General features: G+C 37.4%; 1 protein-coding gene across 1 annotated transcript in view; it reads right to left on the minus strand.

Annotated features, from left to right (window-relative positions):
• LOC108603081 (protein couch potato) overlaps positions 1–22,165 on the minus strand; it is a gene marked incomplete at its 5' end in the record, with an annotated part of 59,375 nt that extends 37,210 nt beyond the window's left edge. Inside the window, 1 exon segment of the mRNA XM_033294094.1 lies at positions 20,891–22,165. Coding sequence (XP_033149985.1) covers positions 20,891–22,165 — 1,275 coding nt within the window.
• Positions 22,166–25,358: the final 3,193 nt, after the last annotated feature.

A 25,358-nucleotide genomic window follows, 5' to 3' on the forward strand; every position in this document is an offset into this window, starting at 1 on the left:
AGCTATAATTATAATGCGTTTAAAACTGCGCTTGGTTAATCAAGTGAGAACAAGCGGTAAACATAGCGTGGCAGCAATTGTTGCCAACAACTAGAAAGGTCTGCATTAATAGTTAATGACGACTCAGCTATACAGTATACGTCATTTGTATGGCAACAAGCAGTTTGCAGAGCTAAATTGATTTTGTTGCATAACAAACAAGCTAAACAAGTTAAAAAAGTTGTTAAATATTTCGTATAAATCTAATAAAATAAAAAAAGGTCTTTGTGTGAAATTCTTGAAAGCAATAATTGAATATGCACAATAATTTAATTTTGTAGCATAGAAAAGAATTTTTTTTAAACATAATTATATTTTTTAAACATTATTTTCGTATACTCATTGAGCTCTATTTAAATATTTAGTAGTGAATTTAAGGTTTTAAAAATAAAGATATAATTATAAATTACCTTTAAATTTAATTTTACATATTTTGTATATAAATACTATAATTTAATTTTTTCTTTTGCTGTCGACTGCTCTAAGTTGACATTAAATAAATAAAATAAAATAAAAGCTATATATAAGTATAAAGCGTCATAAATTTGGATTGAAGTAGAATTATAAAAATATTTTAATTATTTTCTGTGCTTCGCTGCATTAATAGCAGCAACTAATGAGCTAAACTATTGAGCTAAAACTATAAATTTAGTTTGTAGTAGAACTATAGAGTTATTAAGTCTTTACTCTACCTAGTTCCATTAATAGCATCAAATAATGACTGTAACTCTTCGATATGTTTGCCAATCTCACATTTAATATTTATTTAATTTAAAAAGAATTTTTTGTAGATTTTTCATGGTATCTATTCGATTGCCTGGCATTGTATGCATAGAATTTTTATTCCCATGCTTACTATAAATTGCTTTAGTGAAAGTCTAATTACTGCTGCTTAATTATAGTTATCGCTCTTGCTCACTCTCAGCCTCTTTAACACATTTTGTTTGTTTTCACGCTTTAAAAATTCTGCTGTTCATTTGACGCTCAGCATTTATTTTTGTCGCTCACATTAATAACGCACAACAATTGCAATGCAATATTTTTATTTTTTACACACACTTATGCATGCGTGTGTGTGTTTATCGCTGTGCTACAGCTGCACGTGAGATAAGCGCATTTTCTCTAGCAGCATTGGCAAAAAATTGCACAACATGCAAAACGAATTTTCAATGCAGCTCAAGGGTTAAGGCTGCAGGCTACACTACAAAATAGGCTAAGAAGTAACCACACACACACACACATAGAGCTACACACAAGTGGCTTTGAGTAATTCAAATATTGCGTATACGCAGCGTATTGTGGTTGAACACTAATCAGACATGCTGATCACGTTGTCAAATCATTTAATGATGCCTGCGGCTAGAGGCGCAGCACAGCACGTCGCTTTGGCATTGGCAGACAGCAGCAGTCAAAAAAAAAAAAAAAAGAAAAACCCCGGAGCCACCGCGGCTCCCAACGAATTTATCGACTGTTGGCCTGTCAAGCGGTTGCTCTGGTCCGCACTCAACTCTCAGCTGTGTTGCATGCAAAATACGTTTCGCGCTAAATTGACGTTGCCATGACAACAGCGCATGTTGCATGTTGCGCGCATTGATTTGTGTGTGTGGCATGGCCTAAGCTTAAGCTTTGCTTTAATGAGCAACTTTTATAAACAAGCGCTACGCATTTGCATTAAATCAAACTTAAGCTCACACACATGCGTGCGCTTTAGCCACAATTATAATGCTGATCGCTAGTAAATCCCCAATTAGCCACAGCGAGCCGTTCAAATTGGTTTTTGTGCCGATTAATTAAATTAGCCGCAGCGCAACAACAAATACAATGGCAACGCCTAAAACTATGCAAAGCATTTTAATAATTAAACCGCAATTTTTTAGCCAAAGCCATTAAAAGCGCATATAGCAAAAATATATTTAACAAAAAGCAAATTTTTTCGGGCGCATAATTTGTCAGCCAGCAACAAAAAAAGCAAAAAGCAAAAGCAAAGCAACTGTAAACGTAATAGCCTGCTAAGTAGCATGGTTTGGGGGGCGGGGTTGGTGGGCGGCTCACCAGGGAGACCTGCGAGCCCAAACGGCATGAACTGCAGCAGCAGCGTTTCGTAATTAACATGTTACCTGAGCGTAATAGCTAAAGAAAACAGCAGCAGCAGCCTCACCAAAAATAGCGCAAAAAAATTGTACAAAATTGTAGAAAATTATGCTCATTAACATAATGTGCGGTTACGCAGGCCACGCCCTCTGTACGGGGGCCAAGCTGACCAGCTTCATTGTCGCTGTGTCTAGCAGCCGGGCGAACGAACGAGCCTTTGGACGCGCTTTACATAAATCTGTGGCGCCCACTTAAAGCCACAAAGGATTTGTATTGCGGCTGCTGCCGCTGCTTAAAGAGTTTGTGAAAATAATTAAGAGCAAGAGCGAGAGAGAGAGAGAAAGAGACAACTACGTAGGCAAAGTTTATAAGAAATTGCTTGAGCTCAGCTTAGCCTCAATACATAATAAAATAATTATAATTACAATATCTTTCGCCAACTTGAGCTAAGCACTGCTGTCGCTGCTAGCAAAGTGTATTTTCAAGTTAGTTATGCTTTAATTTAGGCATGTTTATAAATATTTATAGCATTTCTTCGGCTATTCTTATTCCAATTTCGTTGATTTATCTAAACTAAACATTGTTCCTTTGGCTAAGTGTATTTCCAAGTTGGCTGCGCTTCAATTTATCACTACTTAGAAATAAATCTAACTTATCTCCTGCTAACTTTATTTCAATTTCAATGTATCTAAGCAAACTAAACATTGTTCCTTTGACTAGGCAAGCAAAATGTATTTTCAAAGTTGGTTAAGCTTCAGTTTATCCATTTTATATTAATAAAAGCCAAGCTAGCATATATTTTGCTATTTTGGAATTGAATTTTGAAAGCATCAATTCAATTATTTTTTTTATCTATTGAATTTCAACTCAACTACTGGCAAAGTGTATTTCAAAAGTTGGTTACGCTTCAAGTTATATCTCTTATGGTAATAAATAACAAGCTAACATATATATTGAGTTGAATTTTGTAAGCATTTAATAAAAATCAAGGCAACTATATTTATTTTCAATTGCATTTTAACTCATTAAGCTCAACTAATGGCAAAGTGTGATATCAAAGTTGGTTACGCTTCAGTTTATGCATGAGTTTTTGCACATATCTTGCTAACTTAAGTTGAATTTTAAGCATTTAGTTCATGTAAATTAAATCAAATCAACTATATTTATTGCCAATTGCATTTAAGCGCATTAAGCTCAACTAACTGGCAAAGTGTATATACAAGTTAGTTGCTTGCCACTCCAATTTCAATCCAATATGCTGTCATATTAATAAAAATCAAGCCAACTTTAGTGTGGCAACTTGAGAGTTGGAATTTCTCAACGCATTTAACTCAAGGACAACAATTTCTTGACATGTGGACTATAAGTTTAGCTAACTGCCGTAGCAGAAATAAATTGCAGTAATTTAATAAATGCACTTGACACATGCTGCTGCTGCTGTGGCAAACAAAAAAGTTGTGGCTGCAATTAGTTGTGTCGCAAATGTCAAGAGTGTGAGTGTCAAGTCGCATATGAATCAAGTAACATTATTTTGAGCTACATTTATTTATAAGCTGCTTTGCAATTACTGTTAAATTGAAGCGTTTATGTAGTTGGAGAACGAGAGCTATATAAATATGACAAGTTGACATACTCAAGTGGCATAGGGAAACGCACAAAAGCAGCGAGCGCGGCTGCTAAGGATGCTGAGCTGCTTGTCCTTGGCGAAGCAAAGAAAATATGACTTGGCTGAGAGTTGAGTGGGTGGTTGGGTTGGGTTGGGCACAAGTGGCAGTTATATGATGTATTTGTGGCCATTAATGTGGCAAGTGTGTGTGTGTGTGTTGGTGTTGAAATGAATATTTATGCGCGCAGTTTGCTCAGCTGACTCAACGTGGCGTATACATAATATTTTCATAGCGTTTATTAGTTAAGCCAACCCTAGCACAAATGATTAATCAATTTTATGCAACTGACAACTGCTCACCGAGTGGGCGGCGTGTTGGGTGGTTCGGTGGGTTGGCTGTGTGGGTTTGCTGACATTTGCATAAATGTCATCAACACTTGCAATTTTTCGACATTTTTTTGCATTTTTAACGAGGTTAATTAACAGTAAAAACCAGCAGCTGACGACCGCAGTGCAACGTTATCAAGCTGAAGCGGCTGCTACCTCAGCTCGGGTCCAGCTGTGGCACTCAGACCTACCGACTTAGCAACTAAAACTCAAACCCAAGCAAGCAGTTAACATTTATATGCCGCATGCAGCTGTCAGTGTGTGTGTGTGTGTGAATTTTTATGGTCTGCTGACAAATTACGCGAACTTTCCATTAGTGGCGCTGCCGCTGTCACTGCTGCTGATGTTGCACATAGGGAAGGGCACTTTAAACTCTCGTCACATGCTCATGCCACAGCAGCATCAATTTCTAATTACTTGCCACACACACACATGAGCTTGTTAAACAGTTTAGCTCTCTCTCTCTCTCTCTCTCTCTTTCTCACAACGACAAAGATTAATTTGAGCGCGCCTAGCTCATTAAATATGTGAGGTAAAAATTTATGCGCGCCTGTGCTAAATAATTTGTCTATGTAACTGAAGTTCAAGCAAAGTCAGTCAGTCTGGCTGGCTGCTGCTTTGTTTATAAAACTTTGTGCGCTGTTAATAAACAAGCGCAAGCCAAAGCACATGCATCATTTGTTGCCAGTCTAATAAATTTATTACCAGGACACGCAACATGAGCCAAAGGCAGCGACTCCCCGAGTCTAGGTGTGACGCTAATGATGTAACCACATTCGCTAGCAAATTAACTACACATCAAAAGCTTGGCAAGGCGCAAGAGAGAAAAGTTCAAGCTACGTCGCGGCTTTAGCTCGATTTTAATGAGCATTAGCTTTGCGGCTTGTGGCGCGCATTTAACTTAAGCAAAAGCGCAGCCACAAAGTTTGCCTTTTTTTTTAGCTTTTAGGTGTTGACAAATTGGCTCTGCACTGAAAGTTGAGCTCGCGCTATTAGGCTGCCCATTTGTTTAATGGTTTTTTGATTTCTACGTCACCAAAAAAAAGGGGCAACTAACTAACGTTGGCTGCCAGCTGCTTTATCAGGCTTGATTTCGTTTTTTGGCTCTCTCAACAAAAGTTTGCAAAGATGAAATTGCCGCGATAAACTTGACGAAAGTGTCTGGGCAACAAACAGGCACAGGCAGGCAGCCAGCCTAGGCAGTCAGTCAGTCAGTCAGGCTGGCAGGCAGCAGCGACACTGATTTATCAAAACTGGGCAATCTGCCTGAGCTCTCGAGCTCTCTTCTCTCATTGTTGAGTGCTGCCAGCAAGTAATTTGTTGCACAAATGACAGCCAGACGTAGTGGCCCAACTCTTAGACCAAATGAAATATTTAATTATGTTTGTGCTGCTGCTCAAACATGCCACATGATGCACTTGCAACAAGTTTAAGCAGACAGCAAAAAATATATATAAAGCATCAAAGTGCTGCATGCAACATGCGCTGGAATTTCTTTGATGTACACAGCGAGAAACTAAAAACAATAAAGGGTGAAAGAAAAGTAACATAAATATTTTAAATTAAGTGAAGTAATAAATATTAATTTAATTTTAAATAAAATATAATTTATATATATGTAATTCAAATAAGATTATGTATAAAAAATTAAAAAAAATAAAATTAAAAGTTGAAGTTGGCTAACATATAAATTTTTTAAATAAAGTGAAGTAATAAATTTTAATTTAATTTTAAATAAAATATAATTTATATATATGTATTCAATTTAATTCAAATAAGTTTATGCATAAAAAATTATATAAAATTAAATTTAATTTATACACTTTCTTTTTCAGCATTTCCTTGACAACTCTACATTACCAAGTAAGTAGTTAGTGTATAGCTAAGTATGTGTTGTTGCCTATATGTGCGTACGTCTGTCCGTCTGTCTGTGTGGCATGCTAAGTGGCCCTTTTTGGCATTTGCCAAATATCAATTGCCAACAATTATTTATAGTAATATATATATATATATATATAAACTGAACAGCAGCACACAAGGGCTACATTTCAGCATCATTTGCATTGCAACAATTAAATAAATATACAATTTACATACATCTATGCCCAGCTACATTTGTTTTTGATTAAACCTTGCACTAGTTTATGCGCTGCATTCAAATTGTGCGCGGTTGAAAGATTGGTTTTGTTTAATACCCTGGGCAACAAAGATTAATGGGAAATATTATGAATATGCATAAGTGCATTATATATTTTTTATTATATCATAGCTAGGCTCTAGTTTATTGCATTTTAGGCAAAATATATTAATTTGTTTTTTTTTAGAATATTTTAAAGCAAGCAACTGCTTTGAAATTATTTTTCGCTTTGCAATTTTTAACAAAAAATAAATATACATCAAAATTAAATTATATTAATAACAAGAAAATTAAATAAATGTTTGTTATGCTAGAAAAAGTGCTTTAAAAAATTTAATTTTATAAATTTCATCAAATTGCTTTGAGTCTTAAATCTTAGGGTATTTTTATTTATACATTTTGTGTTAAATATTTGACGAACATTTATGTGTTCTCGCCATTGTACAATTGCATTTCTAATTCATTTGTACAATTTACAGTTGTTGGCTTTTTTTAATGCCACAAATGGGCCCCAAAACACTTAAATCAGCAATTGTCTAACTCTTTGGGGAGTTGCGGCGCGCTCACCTTGGGAACTGGCACATATGGCAATCAGCTGGGGCGTGAGAGGTGTTGCCAGGTGTTGAGGGCCAAAACCAGAGGTTGCTTGGCCTTTTTTTTTAGCACTGGGTGAAAGCTGCTTACTTGACTGTACCTTTTGCTCATTGTAATTGCAATTGCGTGCTTTGTGCATCAAAAGCTGCAGCAATTTGCTTGTCAATATTTCTGCCACGCCCACACACGTCATAAAGGTTGCTGCCTCAAGGCGCGTGTCGTTGTTATTAATTAGCTTAATTAAAGCTATGGCAACAATTTGCCAATTGTAGGTTACACACACATGCTTAGCTCAATTGAAAGCAATAACAATGATTTGATGTTGCAGCTGTGCACTTATACTAGTTGCAACTTGATTATAGTAGCAGCCAAGTCTTAAACTAAATATAAGCAGCTGGAAATCAATGTCAGACAGACAGTCAAATGTTTGTCAAAGTCAAATGGCAAATGTGAGGCTTGACATACTTTTGCGTTTTATTTGCCAATTGTTAACTGTTGATCAGCGACATTATCTAACAATTGTTTTTGAGCGCTTCAGGGCTCACACAGCCTACCACAAAAATATATAAATACCTTGGTAAACTGAGCGTTGGCTACAGGGGCAAGCGAGATTTTTGTAACTTGAGCTGGGAAATGTTTTGTGGTAAGATTCGCTGCGTGTTGCATAAGCCTACCGCGACGTCTTACATATCTCTAGCTGTAGATCTTACAGACAAAGCCTGGCGGGTAATTTAAGCAGCACAGACCACACTCGAAATGTCTCCCGCGCTTGATGTGCGCATTATAATTATATTTATTTTGTCATATTTTTTATTTCTTACTTTCGTTTTGCAAGCAATAACTTTTTGTCATTCTCGACGCCTGCACTTGCGATACACTTTGTGTAAGCAAAGACAAAAGGGTATAACAGACAACAGCAGCCATTTATAAAACTGAAGTGCATTTAACAACAATTTAGTTAACATTTTTAGAACATTTAGTTTACAATTTGCTTGCTGACAAAGTGTATTTAGTTAGTCGAATGGCTTCAATTATGCCCATAGAGTATGTCAAATGTATTAAGTGCTAGATAGTTAGACATTTTAAATCTCTTGTGTCTTCAATAAAGCTTGAACTACAATTTTTAGAACATTTAGTTCACATCTTGCTTGCTAACAAAGTGTATTTATTAGTTGAATGGCTGGACTAGCTGGAAATGTATCTAAAGAGCAGCTGTAGATATTTTAAGTCTCATGTGGATTCTATATAGATTGAAAAGTCTTTAGAGCATTTCTATGTTCCCGATAAAGTGTATTAGTTAGTGGAATAGCTGGACTTAGGCATAAATAGTAGGCCAAATGTGTCTAAAAAGCAGCAGTAGATATTTTAAGTCTCATGTGTATTCAATATAGCTGTAACTATAATATTTAGAACATTTAGAACATGCCATGTTAGCGCCAAAGTGTATTTATTTAGTTGAGTGCGCTAAATTAAGGCAAAATATGTATAAATTATTTTCTTGCAACCAAAATTGCTCTAAAAATATTTTAATTCAATGCCATGAGCAGTACTTTGTGTCTAACAAAGTGTATTTATAAGTCGTATGCGCTAACCTAAGGCGAAAAGCTATAACAGGCTAGATTAATTATTTTCTTGGAGCCAAAACTGTTCAAAAATATTTTAATTTAATTCCAATTTATCCATGAACATGTCCAACAAAGGGTATTTATTAGTCAGATAAGCAAAATTAAGTCAATAGTGTATGACAGACAGAATATTTTATTTCCTTGCTTATAAACTGCTCAAAAATCTTTTGGATTTTAATGCCATTAGGCATTTGGACTATAAACAAATCTTGCTAAACAATAAAGTGTATTATTTAGTTGAGTGCGCGGCCAACTACGCTGATTACTCTTACATTTAATGTATGTTAGCAACAAAATGTCATTAACTTTGTTACCCATCATGTTGTTATTGTTTTAATGTTAATTGTTATTATTGTTGCTGCTGCTGCTGTCGCAATGTTGCTGCCACTCTGCCACTAATTTGTCAAACATTAAAAAGCGTCGTAAATATAACAATCAACTTTGGACATTTTGACATTTGCTGCTGCCGTTTTTGTGCCTTTCGTGTGTGTTGCCAAGCGTGAAGGTTACACTTATATAGTATAGAAAAAAAAAACAGAAACAGTGCGCAAATATCTAGATAAACGTATACGTAATATAGTATATGCTGTTGTGGGAGTGAACGAACAAAGGCTAAGCAATTAAGAGTTGATTGACAACACGAGTTGTGCACTTGGATAAACTTAAACTCTACACTTGAGCTAAATATAAATTATAGATCGTAGCTAAAATACTATATAAATATTACAGCAAATTCTATCATTTAAATTTAAAAATATGACTAGAGAAAATTCTCTAACTACATTCTCGCATGGCACATGCTGCGATCGTAATCAAAAATTTCTCTCTATATATATTTTATATGTATGGACTAAGCTTAGTCATGAGAACTGTCAACAGTGTCGTTTCGACAAGCTAAATTAGCATTAGCCAGCGTAATTAACTTAAATACAATGGAACAATTTAGTTTTTGCAAATTGCATGCGAGCCCCAAACCCCGACCAAGCCCCAACAGCTTTTTGCTACGTTATGCGCACAATTGATATATATATATATATTTTTTTTTTTTGGGCGGGCTAAGCGCACAATTGTTGGAAGGTAGTCATGTCACCATTTTGGGTTTGTAATTACGCGAACGCACGTTGAAGCTGCTGACCGCTTCAATGGATATCGGTGCCATCATCAGCTGACATTAGTACTATGGAAATGGGCACAAAAAGCTAAAGCTTATATGCATATATAATATAGAGTTTAGAAGTGAGCAAAAAAACAGGCACAGATGGGCATAGCAGGCAGTTTAGAACTCTATAAGGATTTTTCATAAATTGCTAAGTACTTAACTCAGCAACTGACAAGATATTAAAGCTATAATAATATTATATTTATAAAATATGCAGGATTTTCGATAGAAAAATACCCAAAAGTGCTCGATATTAAAGATAGATATTGATCTAGTGTCTTTATCTCTTTATAATTCAGAAATATTTTAGATAAACTTCAACTGTGGTAAACTGATAGGTCCCTCCTTAGATATTTTTTGGAAAAATACTCTATAAGAGTTTTTGATAAACTAAGTTGTTGGTGAAAATTTATTGTTAATTACTAAACTCATCAACTCGCAAGATATTAATGCAGTAATAATAATAAAGTTATAGAATATTCATTATTTCGGATAGAAAAAGAGCCAAAAGGGCTCGATATTAAATATAGATATTTAAATATTCAGAAATATTTTAGATCAACTTCAACTATGGTAAACTGATAACCTTCTCGTTAAATATTTTAGGCATTTAAGATTGAAAAATGCTCAAAAGAATTCTATATAAAAGATAGATATTGATCTAGTGTCTTCATCGCTCTATAATTCAGAAATATTTTAGTTCAACTTCAACTATGGTAAATTCATAGACTTCGCGTTAAATATTTTACCCATAATAATAATATATTCATAAGAATTCTAATTATGAAGAATTTACAATTAAATATTACGAGTCGATATTTATGATAGTCATAAGCATAGCAGCTCAGTTAGTTAATAGTTCGAATATATTTAATATCTCATTCCAAATATGGGTTACTGATAGACCCTTTGTTAATTTTTGTACAGAGTCAGCAAAACCAAAAACCTTCAACACACACACTGTTCATAGTTATATGTGCATGTGTATGTGTGTGCTGATGATGAGCTCTCTACAATTTAAGTGCAATTTTTAATGGACATTTTATGACCCAATTGCAGTCAGGCTAATGAACATTTTGATTTGATTTTGATAGCTTCGGACTATGACATTGTAAAATACTTGCGTGTTGCTAAAGCTTTTAAAAAATTAATAACAGTCAGACGACACATACCTGAAATTAGAAATAAATGCGCATTAATAAATAGAATTTATAGTAAAGCTTAAGCTAAAGTTAACAGACAATGCAATGCGCTAAACTCTTATGGTTCAATGCAAAATGTTAGAATATTGTTAGCAATCGTTTGCAGCTTTTTTTAATGGCATTGCGGCTTGGCTTTTGTGCCTTTTGCATATTTGCTATGCATGGCACAATTTGAAATTAAGCAACGACTCTCGGCTTTATGCGCAGGACATTGGATAGGGGTGGGGGGGGGCCTTTTGTGGCAGCCTAAATAGGCGGAAAAGAAAATTATGTTTACGCAAAAGTGCTAAAGAAAAGGCAAAGCCAAGGCCCCCAAGTTGTTCTTGTTGCTGTTGTTGGGGGTGGCGGCGGCTTGAATGCTTTGTGGCGCCTTTTCTATGGCATACTTCAGGGCGCATTGTTTGCTGCGCTGCACAGTGGGCACAAACAGTGCGCAGAACTCCCAACTTCAGAGTTACATGCAACTCAAATTAAATGAATTGCTTAACGCCAAACCCAACCCCAACCCCACTTTGTGCCGCTGGCGCCGCATTTAAGCCATGCTTCAATGGTTTTTCGGCCAGCCCTTTTTTTTCTTGTTTGTTTGACTACCAAGTTGTAGCAGCATTAAGCCCGCGCTGCCAAGTGGTCCAGCAACAGCAGAAAAAAGTTGCCTGCACATAGCTGAGGTACTTAGCTAGGTAAATGAACTATAAAAAACACTTTGCAGCATGATTTACGTGCAACAACAACTTGAAGCTTCGATCAACTGTGCGCTGAGCAATGGCTTTTGTTTTTTTTTTTTCTTTTTGTTAAAGCAGTTTGATTTATGTGGCTAATTTAAATGCAAGACTACATAAAATTTGCTTTAAAAGGCAAAGCTTGTTGCTGGTTGTAGTTAAAGCAAAGACTGCGCATTGATGTTGGAGCAAGCAGCTTGAGCTTTGCATAAAACATCAAACAGTAGTGCCAAAAATACATATATATATATATAGCGCCAGCGCTGCAACAATGCGCAGCACACAAAATCGCACGCTAAACAAACACAAAAAAATGGCTAAAAAAATAAACAAAAAATTGTAAAAATCAACAGCAAGGCAGCGCTCAAAGTTTGTTGTTTTTTTTTTTTTTTTTGTTCATACAGTTGGCAGGCTGCGCTATAAAATCGCATAAACAAAGTGCGCCCTAAAGTTGATTTCCGGTTTCCGCTCAAATGGCGCTATGCTCGCATACGTGTGAGCATTGTGTGTGTGTGTGTGAGTTGCAGCTTGGCTGCTGCTGCAGGCTAACTGCAGGTGTCTGTGTGTGTATTTTTCATATTTTATGATTGACTTTTGTTTGCGTTGCGCCAAAAAAAAAAAAGAACCGCTCTGTTGATTTTATAGTTAACCGAGATTCTATATGCACACATGTGTGTACTTTGTTTGCATGTGTGTGTGTATGTAAGTTACTAATGACCGTTGTTGCTTGGGCATTACAGAAATCAAATTTGCAACGCGTTGAGCTAAATAAATAAATGACAACAGCAAACAGACAGCAAAAACTTGTCACGCAGCCTAAACTATAAGCAAAGCGCCTGGGGAGCGTCCCACTACTACTACTAACAGCTTGGGAATACTTTGCCGCAGTCTAATTGTGATGGACAGCAGCACACACAGAGCAAAACTAATGAACGGCCTACGAACGTATAAAAGCAAACTTCGGCTCATAGGCGTGGCTGCACTCACGCACACGCCCACGCCCACGACTAAGCTCAAAGTTTGCTTAACTCAAATTTTTCTTATGCTCTAACAATAATGCGCTATAATTTTGTAAGCAACTGTTAACTAGTTAGAGCGTTAAGCACTTTTTAAAAATTTATAGCGAAAAATGCGCAAAGTTGAGCACAGCCGACAGCACAAGAGACGCTACATAAGCTGCATAGTTGAAAGTTGCATATGAAACATGCAAATAAAATATAAAAATATTAACGACGACAAAGTTAGAGTTAGCAGCTTGAAAAAGAAATAACGTAGATAAAATAAAATAGCAAAAAACTGAAATTTGTCAACAAATTTCATATAGAAAATCTAAAAAAAATAATACAAAATGCAACTTGATAAAGCAAAGCCTGAAAAAAAGCTATGCCTGATAAACTTGATAAAGAAAAGCCTAAAGAAAAGCTACGTCTGATAAACTTGATAAAGAAAAAGCTGTGTCTAATATATAAGAGCCATATGACAATAAGCTAAGGTTTCTAGCTGCTGTATTTGCTGAAATCTAGGCGTTCATACAGACAAATATAGCTATTAATGCAGCTATATAAGTATAATTTTTAAATTTTTCACAGCAAATTTGATTAAAAAAATCTAAAAAAAAATATGGCAACACGCAACTTAGTAAAGAAAAGCCTGAAAAAAAGCTTTACCTGATAAACTTCATAAAGAAAAGTCTGAAAAAAAGCTATGCCTGATAAACTTGATAAAGAAAAAGCTGTGCTTAATATATAAGAGCCATATGACTATAAGCTAAGGTTTCTAGCTGCTGTATTTGCTGAAATCTTGGCGCTCATACAGTCAAATATAGCTATCGATGCAGCTATATATATATTTTTTATGTTCTCTGCCTGTTACGCACAAATCTGATACAATTAAATTATAAGGCCCTTTAGTAATGTTATAAAACTTTTTCAAAAAGCATGTTAGAAAAATATAAAGCGACCAACTTTTTTCATACATAGAGTACACACACTTTGTGGCATGTGGCATGTGGCATTGTCATTTGTCTCAACAGGCAAAGCTGCTTTCGCGTGCTGTCAGCGCATTAGAACACAACATGCTCAACACATTAACAGCAGCAGCTGTATGCGTGTGTGTGTGTCCGTGTGTGTGTGTTCAGCCTTTTTGCTTATTTGTTCAACAATTTGCCAATGCGGCAACATTTTACGCAATTTACAATTTAAGTGAAAACAAATAAAAATCAATTCGAGAGCAAGAGCCAAATGTGTAAATGAAATTCCGCAAACTTGGGTTGCTTATAAATTTTCAATTTATAGACTGTATGCGTGTGTGTGTGTGTGTGGGTTCAGTCAGCTATAAATATTTAATTACATATAACCTTTCTTTTTTGTTTGAAGCTTGACCGCAAAAAATAAAGTTTATTTTTTTTCATGAAACTTCAATTATTCCACGTAAAAAATAAGGCAAGCAACAAAATGTTTGACAAAGAAAAGCAGCAGCAACAAGAAAAAAAACATTGAGCAAAAAAAAAGGCAGGAAAAATTGTCCTCGGCTACGGTCACGATCTTCTGTTTACATGGGACAAACTGCAACTTGGTTTTGCTGCTGTTTATTAGGCAACAACACAGCAGCCAACGCGTTGTCCTTTTTTCTTCACTGTGTGTGTGTGTGTGTGTGTGTTACCTTAAACTGGCAGCCAAGTTCTAGTCCAGTTACCCACACTGTGTTTGCTTGCTGATTTGTTTGACTTGCGTGTCGATGATGACACAACACACAGCAGAACAAATGAACGCGCCACAAAAAATGAGCAAGAAAAAAACCAAAATGCGCCCCAAATGGCAGCAGCAGCAGCAACCGTGAGCTGTGGCATACACTTATAATAATCATAAAAGAACGTTGGAGCTTGCATTGCATGCCAATTGTGGGCCAAAAGCTGCTGCTGCTGTTGGCGTTAAAAAGAATCAACAACTGACCAAGCAAAAGCGGAAATTGTTGCCAATGTCAGCAACATATTTTTTTCGGCTCTTCGCATACAATGCGTATGCGTGTTTAATTTTAGTTTATTTATTGTTAAAAATATGTACATATGGTTATGTATTAAACACATGAGAGCGAGCGAGAGCGAACGTCAGGGGCTGCGTTGTTAGCGCCCTGTTAACGGCAATTTCGGCACGTAGCTGACAAGCAACGCACACTGATGATTTGCACACACACACATACGCAATATAAACGGCAGCCAAGCAATACAGGAAACAGGATACAGGAAGCGTGCGCTTATGGAAATACAATTGAGGGCGCTTAAATTCAATTGCTCGATAAGCAAGCACAAGCGAAGGATTTTTATACAACAGCGCCTAAGCCCCTTGACTAAGCTTGAACTTGAATTATCTTTGCGTGCTGGCAGCAACTGCGGCCTAATCTAATTATTTAGTCGCTGCTTGCGTAGGACGCCAATAATTGAAAGAGCTAAAGTAGGACTCACTACTAAATCGCTAGTATTAGTTCGCTAGTTAATTAATTGTTTAAGTTGAAATTCATTGTATAATTATTTATTTTATGGAAATGTGAATATTTCAAACTCCAGCGGATCAATGTCGAGAGCTTATAGATACAAACTCTCAATAAATTAATCCATGCAGCACTTTAATCACTAGCGCTGCACTAGCTAGAAACTTAATAAATTGTTTAAATTGCTAGCGCTGGCAATTTGTTTAAATTATGTTTAATTTCCACTTCATTTGAATAACGCGTTAATTTGAAGTACCAAAAGTTCAATTTTAAGTGTATATAGCTGGGAAAGTCTTAGTAACTCACCCATGAGCAACAGTTAAATCGCTACTGCTGCACTAGTTCGTTAGTTAATTAACTCATAATGTTGTTAGCGCAAGAAATGTTTAATTTCCGCTGCTTTTGAAGTATAATGGTTAATTGAAAGAACAGCAATTAAATTTTGAAAGACAAATGCTGCATAAATTTAACACATCTCACACGCTAGTGCTGCAATAGTTATCGATTGCATTTTTCTTTTAATAAGCTAAACAAATTTGTAACAATTTTGTTGCTTAACTGATTGATTTGCTATGCCTTTGAAAGGACTTTACAGCTCAACTCAATTCCGCGAATTTATTCAGTTAAATTGCTGCTGTTCTTCTACTAAACAAACAATAGCAGGCAACACAAAGCTGTACGCAAATTTGCACACAGGAAGTCAAAGCATAAGCTGCTGGCCTCTGTCTATTATTTGATGTGTAAATAGCTTGGGCCGCAAACTGTTTTGACGCGGGGGTCAAGGCAAATTAATGATGCGAACGCAACAGAGCGCAGCGGACTGATACAATATAACTGCACTATATACATTTAAGGCAGACTACCTCAGATTGGTAATTAAGAGTTATGGTCGTTATGTTGCAGGTTGGGTGGGTGGGAGGCGTGGCGTGGCGTGTGGCAAGGTAAACAGAACTTATTAATTTCTGCATTATTTAAGCGTGTAATTTATGTGTACAGTTTGCATTTTTAATCGCTTTACACACACATACGAATCGTTGGTGTGGTTAAATGCATATTAAATGCGAACTGAGCAAGAGCCACTGCGCCACATGTGGCAGCAACAATATGCACGCGTGCATATTTTTTTTTTTATTATGACCATATGGCATTTGTTTAATTAATTGAGCTTTAATCAGCGACAGCTGTAATGCCAACGTCAGACAAGCGCTCAAGCGCTGCATAAATGTCAAAAGGTGCGCAAACTGCAAATAAAGCGTCAGAGAGAGCGAGAGAGATTGGGAGAGAGAGACAGTTGCACTTTGCGCTAAGCACTTTGATGCAATTAACTTCACTTTGCACAAATTATTTCCGATAACATCTTCAACCAAAAAGTTTGCTGTAACCTTTTAATAATTCCATTTAACGCTAAATTCTGCTCAGCACCAAATTGAATAAGGCGTCAGCTACGTAGGAAGAGCTGATAGCGTCTCAGCTTCTACCTTTCGGTCGAAATTCGTTTCGCTTGTGGCATGCCACTTGTGGTCAAGCTAATGGCGCTTAAGCACTTAGCGCGCACCTTTTGGGAGCTTAGCTTTTAAAGCTTGCCAACGCAAGCAATTGACTAAATTCCGGTTCAGATCCTTGACATTTGCCAGCGCACACAAATGAAACGCCAAATGGCGCAACAAAATACACAAAGTTGACATTTCACTTAGTACGAACTGAGGCGTTCGAATGTCTCGAATGTGTGTGTGCTGCTCCTTTGGGAACTACATGTATAAAAAAAGTTGTTTAGAAATTCATTGAGCCAAAAGCCAAGCCAAACTGTGTGTTAGAGATGGGAACGGATCTTCTTTTTGCAGTCCAGTCTGACGCGTAGCCGAAATAAATGTGCGACCCATTCAAATATTCAAAAAACTCGACCCAACTCGATTATTCTGTATGAAGCTCTATACAAACACCAAATTTTCATTGCTAACTTTAACAATCGTTATAAAAAGTTTATTCCAAAGCGGACTTTTATTCTTATTCCGAATTCGCAGAAGTATTAAACCCTGTTTTTGATTTTGCTGCACGAAACCCGAAAATTTATTTAATTTAACGCTGCGCTACACAAAGTCCAAACGGATGAAGCTCCCATTCCCATGAAGCTTCCATTCCGATGAAGCTTCCATTCCCAAATATTGAAAAAGCGCGAACCGACTCGATTATTCTGTATAAACCTCTATACAAATACCAAATTTTCATTGGTAACTTTAACAATTGTTATAAAAAGTTTATTCCAAAGCGGACTTTTATTCTTATGCCGAATTCGCACGAGTATAAAATCCCTTTTTTGATTTTGCTACACGAAACACCAAAATTTATTGAAGTCCAAGCGGATGAAGCTCACGACGTCCATTCCCATCTCTATTCTCGCTCTCTTTCTCGCCTTGCCCTTGCTAGTTTATTTATAGTTATACTCGGTAGTATGTGTCAAGACGACACATAAATTTTCGGACAGCAATTTTATGCTGCTGACAAAAAAAGAAAAGAAGAAGAAAAGTACAACTTGATTTGAATTTGGCCACATGCACGCTGTGTGTGTGGCAAGTAAGGCACTAAAACTGAAGAACCCAGGCGTTATTTGAAGTCGCATTGCATTTATTTATAAGCGCTGGAGAGCGCCACTCATTTTATGTGGCAGGCAGGCAACAGCAACAGCATTGCCAGTTGCAAGTTGACATTTGTGGCAGCATTGCCATAAAAGTTTTGCCTATTTGTATGCTTATTTGTTTTGTTTTTAGTCAAACTGACAACAGAGCGAGACAGCAGACAGGAGAGAGAGAGTACAGCGGTCAACAAAAGTTAAATTTTGTATTTTTTTTTGTTTGTTACGGCAGCAGCGACAGCAACAATAACAATAATGTGCCACAGAAAAGTGAAACCAAACAAGCAAATAACTAAAAAGTGCAAGAGGATAGGGGGGCAGCATTTTTTTTTGGCACATGGCAATTTCCGCTGCCGAGCAGCTGACAAAAATGTCAGAGTTACCACGGAAGTGGTGCCAAGTAGGGGGTGCAGTGGCGAGGTAGTAAAGCAAATTCTTTTTAGTGACAAAGTTAAAAGTTTAATTGTGCGCAGCGCTTAAAAGTGCAACAGTGTGAGCGACAGAGTGCAAGAGAGTGAGAGAGCGAGAGAGCGACAGCTGTGACAAGTTTTATTAACTTTTTTCTATGCAAGGCAGAAGGGCAAGGGTTAACGAGCAAACTGTTCAAGCTTTTGTTGCTGGGCTTTGATAAAAATCAAGTGTGGCATTACTCGCACTCGTAAATAGGGTGCGTATGTCTGTGTGTGTGTGTGTGTGTGGCAAGTGGCATGTTGCATGTCGCTTTACATGGCAGACTGCACACACTTGACTGCTCAATGGTTTGACTTGCAGCCCCCTGGACATAGCTCGAGCTTAAAGCTTGAAGAAAATAATGTGAAATGCAAGCAGCAGCATGCGGCATGCAACTTGCTTTGCTCGCTGTGTGTGGTGTAAAATATTTAACTGCCATCAGTTGCTGTCATACTTTTTTAATTGACTTATCAATAATTCATGCAGTTCGACACACACACACAGTCATATAAGTGTGTGGCGCTGGTGCTGAGTGCTTGGCCTGCAGTTACTTTCACACATTCATAAATACAAATGACTTTAGTAGCAAAGGTAAATAAGTTGACTGCAGTCAGCCCTCGCTCGAACTGAACTGGCACTTGCAGCTTTAAAAGGTCGTCGCACTTAAGCTCAAGCATAGTTAGCATAGCTTTTAGTTCATTTTGCATATAGCAGCGACTTAAGCGTTATAGCTCAACATTTTTTAGCACTTTCCTGTCATTTTTATGCTGCATACTTTTGACTGCAACTGTAGCGCTAATATGCGTAAAAGCGGCTTAGCTAATTGCTTTTCATAAAAGTCAGTTATGCTCAGCGAGCAGTTGGTAGCTGCTAGCTGATGAAGCAAAAATTATATTTAATAATGGCAAAGTTTGTAACCCAAAAAGTTTGTGCGGCTAGCTTATTAGTTTAGTTAAGATTAATGCTAATTTGATAAGTGCAGTGACTTAACTTGAAAATTTCCATCACTTGTCGCATGTTGTGTATTTTTTAAGATTAATTTGAATTTTATATGTTGGCTTGACTGCCCTTAACTTGAAAATTCTTTACTATTTCCTTCAATTGTCGCTCGATTTGTATTTTTAAGATTTATTATAATTTTTTTTATGACTTGACTGCCATAACTTGAAAATTCTTTGCCATTTCCATTTTGTATTTTTTTTGCTTATAAAATTCTCTATGCAGTAATACGCACAAGATTCGAATCGATGAAAAGCTTTGAATTCAAATAATTTTTTTGTTTAACAAAAGATAAACAGAAATTATTGCAGCAGCAGATTTGTTGCAATTCTTTGTTCATTTTAAAAGTAGCAACTGCATTTTTTGAAGAAGAAGCAACTAAATTGTTTTTAAAGCAACATTGACTTAATTTTTATTGAAATATAATAAATTGAGAAAGTATTTAATGCATTTAACGAAAGCGCAATCAACTTTTAATTATTTGTAAGCTCAAAAATGGCATAAGCGCCAAAATATTGTGCCTATGCTGCTAGCTCGCTCTTGTAGCAGCACCCTGTATATATTTAAAAGTAACTATAAGCTGATTTTTTCTGCCTGCATTAGAGTGTGGCTATTGTGCTTCTTTTTCTACCTTTCTCTCTCTCCCAATTTGCTGCTTTCATTTCACCTTTTTTGCGTGTGAGCGTCTCTGGGCCTCATATACATTTTGATTAATTTAAGTGACAGTCGGACAATTTATATGCGCATTCCTTGCTGCTGCTGCTGCAAATAGTTGGTATATTTCATTTTCATGTGCCACTTTATCTTGTGCTGCTTGCATTTTCGGCAGATATTTGCAACAGCAGCAAAAATGCACGTGATTGATGCATTTTTAATGCGGCTACACTTACTGCAGCTTAATGCAGGCCAAGGCACTTCGCAGTAGCGCAAGAAATAAAGAGTTGAAAGCGCGAGCGAGCGTTATTAACTTTAAATATGCAGCTTAGCGCAGTTGTAACAAATGTTATTGAAGTCATAAATACAGCAGCGCAGGCTCCCATATATATAAAAGTTATCTAGGTGTTGCAATCAGCACAAAAGGTTGAGGCCAACATATAAAAAATTATATATATATAGCACGCAAAATATTATGCATCAAGGATAAAATCAAATTTAACGCATCGCTTGGATTTGTGCAAAGGCGACCCCAAAAGCTAAAAAGCAGCAGCAGCAGCAGCGACTGAGCGAGCGAGAGAGAGAGAGAGAGAGAGACTTGAATGCTTTTGAGTTTTGTTTGCAAGTGAAGTGAGCTGAGCGGCGGCTGCTTAAAGAAAGGCCACGTAGCACTTGACATGCGGCATACAGACAAGCACACACACACACGCACACACATGCGTTTTACATGCATATGAGGGAGGATTTGGCGACACGTGCAGGCAGCAAGAAAAATTGTGTAGCATAGCGCAAGGCGCATAATCAAAAGTAAGCAAAACGTATTGCCAGCATTTTTTTTTTGCATTTGCATTTGCCTGCAAGAACAAAAGCCAAGCCACACGCCATGTAGCGCATGCATTGTCTGTGCATGTGTGTGTGCGTTCAACTAACACTTGACATATTAGGCCAAAAATCTGCTTTGACTTTGACTTGCTGCCAAGTTGATCAAAGCCTCAGAAATTTTTGCCTATTTCAAGTCTTTAACTTTAACCATAAATCTTGCGCTACTCCCTCAGCTGTCCTGTGTAGCTGCAGCTAAATTTGAGTTATCGTATTTTTGCTTGGCGTACTCACCTCTTCCTCATTGCTGGCCGTATTCACCGAGTCCATGCTCTGTGACAGTCCCAGCGGTGCCAAAGCCATCTGATTCTCCATTATGCTGCTGCTGCTGTTGCTGCTGCTGCTTGTAGTCGCTGCTGTCGCTGTGTTGTTGTTGTTGCTGTCGCTGGCAACTGTTGTGGCGGCGCTGGCGCTGCCTGCGGGCGAGGGAGTTGTTGGTGCTGAGAGAGTTGTGGTTGCAGTTGCTGCTGCCGAGTCGTGCGACTGAGTTTCTTGCGTATTGCTGCCGGGTGAGCTGCTGTTGTTGTTGTTGCAGGCAACTGTTGTTGCTGCTGTTGTTGCAATGCTCAGCGCTGTAGTTGCTGCTGCTGTGTGTTGCTGCTGTGACTTGTTGCTGAGCGTTATATGTTGCTGCTGCTGCTGCTGCTGTGGGGCGTAATGCGCGTGGGCGTGTCGCAGCTGATAGTTGCTATAAATCTGCTGCTGTTGCTGTTGCTGTTGCAGCGCAGCCACGTGCTGTTGCTGCTGCTGTTGTGCCTGCTGCTGCTGCTGCTGATGTGCAGCGGCAGCTACAACTGCCGACTGCTGCAGATGCTGATTGAGTAACGCAGCGGCGGCGGCGGCCTGATTAAATTGCACCAAACGTTGCTGTTGTTGCTGCGCTTGTTGTTGCTGTTGCTGGTAGGCGGCGACTTGTTGTTGCTGCTGCACCTGCTGCTGCTGTTGCTGCTGCTGTTGTTGTTGCTGATGATGTGCGGCAACGGCGGCCGCAAATTGTGTGGGATGTGCAAAGCTTAACTGATGACCTTTGAGTGCTGCGGCTGCTGCTGCGGCGGCTGCGGCGGCGGCTGCTGCTGCTGCCGGCGAGTTGGCGTATTGCAAATGTGCTGCTGCTGTTGCTGGCGCGACGACTCCGGCGGCGGCGGCGGCGGCTGTGGGCACGGGCAACACCGATACGGCAGCGGCACACTGGCGCTTGGGCGACGGCGACAACACCTGTGGGGCACTCGCTGGCGTTTGCGGCAGCGTCGGCCTGCGTTTAATCGCAATCGACGAAATGGTGATGGCTTTTTCAAACACTTGCCGCTGGTTGTTGCTGTTGTTATTATTTGTATTGCTGTTGTTGTTGTTGTTGGTTGTCGGTTGTATGGAATTTGCTGTGGGCGTCGTTGTTGGCGTCGTCGTCGTTACTGCGGGCAGCAGTTGCAGTTGCGGTTCGGCGATGTGTAGCAGTTGGTGATGGCTGCCCAACAGTTGTTGTTGGCTCTGATAGTTGGCTATGTTGGCGACTCAATTAAACTGCAAGCAAGCAAACAAACAAAACACACACAACATTAATAATCTATAACAAATACACATAAATATTTGCGCAATGATACAACTGCTTACTATTTATTATTGTTGCGTAAAATATGCAAATAATATTTCAATATTGTCAAAATACACGCCACGCCACACAAAGCAAATGTTGGCAGAGCTGGGGTTGGGGTGTGGGGCGTGGCAGACGCCAACGCTGCATAATTTAAGAGCAAACATAACGACAACTCAATAAAAAAAAAACACACTGAGCCACAAGAAGTAGGCAAAAACTTTAGTTATAAATAAAGGCAAGCGTTATGAAATTTTTGGTATTTTTTAGATTTTTTCAATTTATTTTTCGGTATAAAATTTTTCAAAAATATGCGCAAATTGCTCCAAAAAAAGCTGAGCTTGCATAAAAAATTTAATTGCGCTAGCGCTTATAGTCTGCAAGTTAGCGTTGCTCATACAGTCACACGTAGAGTAAAACATGTGATTTTTTATAAAAAAAATGTATGCGAAGCAAACTGAACAATTCTTTCAAAAAAATGTCAAGCAGCAAACAAAGCCGCAGCTTTGTTTTAAACAAATAAACAAAGTCATGCAAATTGTCTAGGTCAGTCACAAGATACAAACGCAGATTGAAATCTAGCAACATTATTTCTTGCAGTGTATTCATACAACGCTTATCGCCAGCGCTGCTTACAGCTGCTGTTGCTGTTGCTAAAGAATCTGAATAGCAAAGCAGACAGTAGCAGCAGCAATGGGAATAGCAACAGCAGCAGCAGCAGCAACTACTACGCCCAGGCAAGCAAATAAATAAACAAATGAAAACATAAACATACATAGCGTGCATGTGTGTGTGTGTGTGAGCGAGACAGTCTAAGCTGTAACTGTAGCAACTTGAAAATTGAGCTGACAAGCAAAACCAAAAATTGTATTACAAACGACCCCAAAGTCTTTGCAACAAAAATATATGCACATAACTAAAGCACACACACATGCTATATATGTATGTGTGTGTGTGTGTCACAATGCTTGCCATGTGCTTCATCATCGATGAGTGTGAATTGTGTGTGTGGCTTGCAACTGTATCTGGTGAATTGTATCTGCTTAAAGCTAAGATACGAGCTATCGCCACACTTTGCATATGACAAATTATGCAGCACAAGGGAGCACACACCCCTCCTCTCCCCCTGCTACAGTCATGGCCTTCAGCGTTTAGGCACAAGCTGCTAAGCTGCGAACATTGCAGCGTTAATTATGAACAACAAGGCAGCAGCTTAAATTTAATATTGTTGCAGCCCTAAGCTGCAGCAGCGTTTGATTTATTGCCGTCAAACTCACATATATATGCATATTAGGGTGTAGCTTATTTTTTCAATATATTTTAGAATTTATGCTTAGCTTAGAAAATTAGTCATAGGCGCTACTCGCACTAAAAGATTTGAAATTCTTATAATAAATTAAAAAAATAGTTAAGAAATTTCTCAAATATTTTTTTTAAATATTTTGATGACTTAAAATTTCATATAAAATATATATTTTATATTAAAAGCATAGCCTAATTTTTAAAATATTTTCAAACGATTTTTGAACCAAACATACTGAAGCAATTGCTTAGCTTTGTTAAAAAAAATACGAAAAAAAAATAATTTGCACTCAATGATGTGAAATTTTTATGGCTAAAGCAAAACTTTGCACATTTCTTTAACAAAAAATGCTTAAAAAATGTTTTTTAATGCTTTTATAAAATAAAAAAGTAAATAAAATTGATTAATAAAAATAAGCCGCACTCTAATGCAAACTATAGCTGTAATATATAGCGCTATATTGAAATAAAGCTATTGAGCCCAAACGCAATACGCTTAGATTTATGTGCTAACTGTGGCTTGTATTTTTTTTATTTTTAATAGCCAACAGTGCGTATGCGTAATGTGCATGCATAAATTGTTACTTTATTGAATATTAAATTGAATAAAAATATTATTATTGTGGGCAGAACGATTAAAAAATGCAATGAAACTATTTTTGAAATTTTGTTTATAATGCTATAAATTTTAAAGCATTAAAGTAGCAATAAATTTGAAATATGTAATTAATTTAATAAATATATAATTTAATTTAAGCATGCAATAATATAATAATAATGCTGCGCAATTGTTTATAAGTCAGACGGCCTGCATTGTAAATTTGTGTAAATATTTTAACTTTGTTTTTGTTGCTTTAAAGTAACAATAGCAAGCAACAATAACAACAATGACGCGCATGTTGTTGTCTGTCATGGAAATTAGTCAAACAGCAACAAAAGTCATAGAACAACAACAACAACAACAACAATAGTTTTAGTCATAAATATTGCTAATGAATTTCCCGCACGCTTTGCTGAGCTCATTGCAGAGTTGCGTTCCACTAATCGACTGCGACTATAGTATATGCTAAAAGTATACACACACAAAAACGTGAAACGGAAGTTGAATTCTATTGTTGCTGACAACTAACTATAATTATATATAATTTTTATAATGACAAATGCGTTTTGTATGCGATACAGCCAAACGAAAAATATAATTGCCACGCCTACAGCTACAAATAAACTTGAACTAAAGCATAACTAAACCAATTTTGAAAGTTCATGTTTATTAAATTGCTGCTGCGAGTTGTGCTCATAATTACTACACGATCTCTTTTTTGCTTTTCTTTTTAGCTGCTGCTCCAATTGGCGCTGCCACGCCTCCTACTGCCTTTATGCAAATAGTAGTAGACACAGCTTGTAATAGTTTGAGACGCTTATGGAAAACACACGCTAATCAATGCACGCCCACGTTTGAAGATTTTTGTTGCTGGGCGGCAGCCAAACGAGTTTGAGCTGCGCTGCTGCTGCTGCTGCCATAAAAATAAAGATGATTTTTGCTGCTCGCATCACTTGTCTCAACAATTGGCAATTGCAGCGCTCAACAATTAGCATTGCTAATATTGTCGCCGTAAGTATTTTGCTAGTTACTAGAACGCCCACGTTATTTAAGCTCTCTGCCCAGCTCAAGCCTTAAGATGAGCTTGACAACGCCCAGTGGCTTTAGTTATAATACTTATGCGGTTTTGACCATAAATGTTGCTTTGCTATTTTTTTTTTTCTTTCATTTATTATTGCTGCTGCGCATCGCTTGAGCGCGCTGTTCTGTTC

The sequence above is a fragment of the Drosophila busckii genome, chromosome 3R, assembly GCF_011750605.1.
Source record: "Drosophila busckii strain San Diego stock center, stock number 13000-0081.31 chromosome 3R, ASM1175060v1, whole genome shotgun sequence".
Lineage (NCBI taxonomy): Eukaryota > Metazoa > Arthropoda > Insecta > Diptera > Drosophilidae > Drosophila > Drosophila busckii.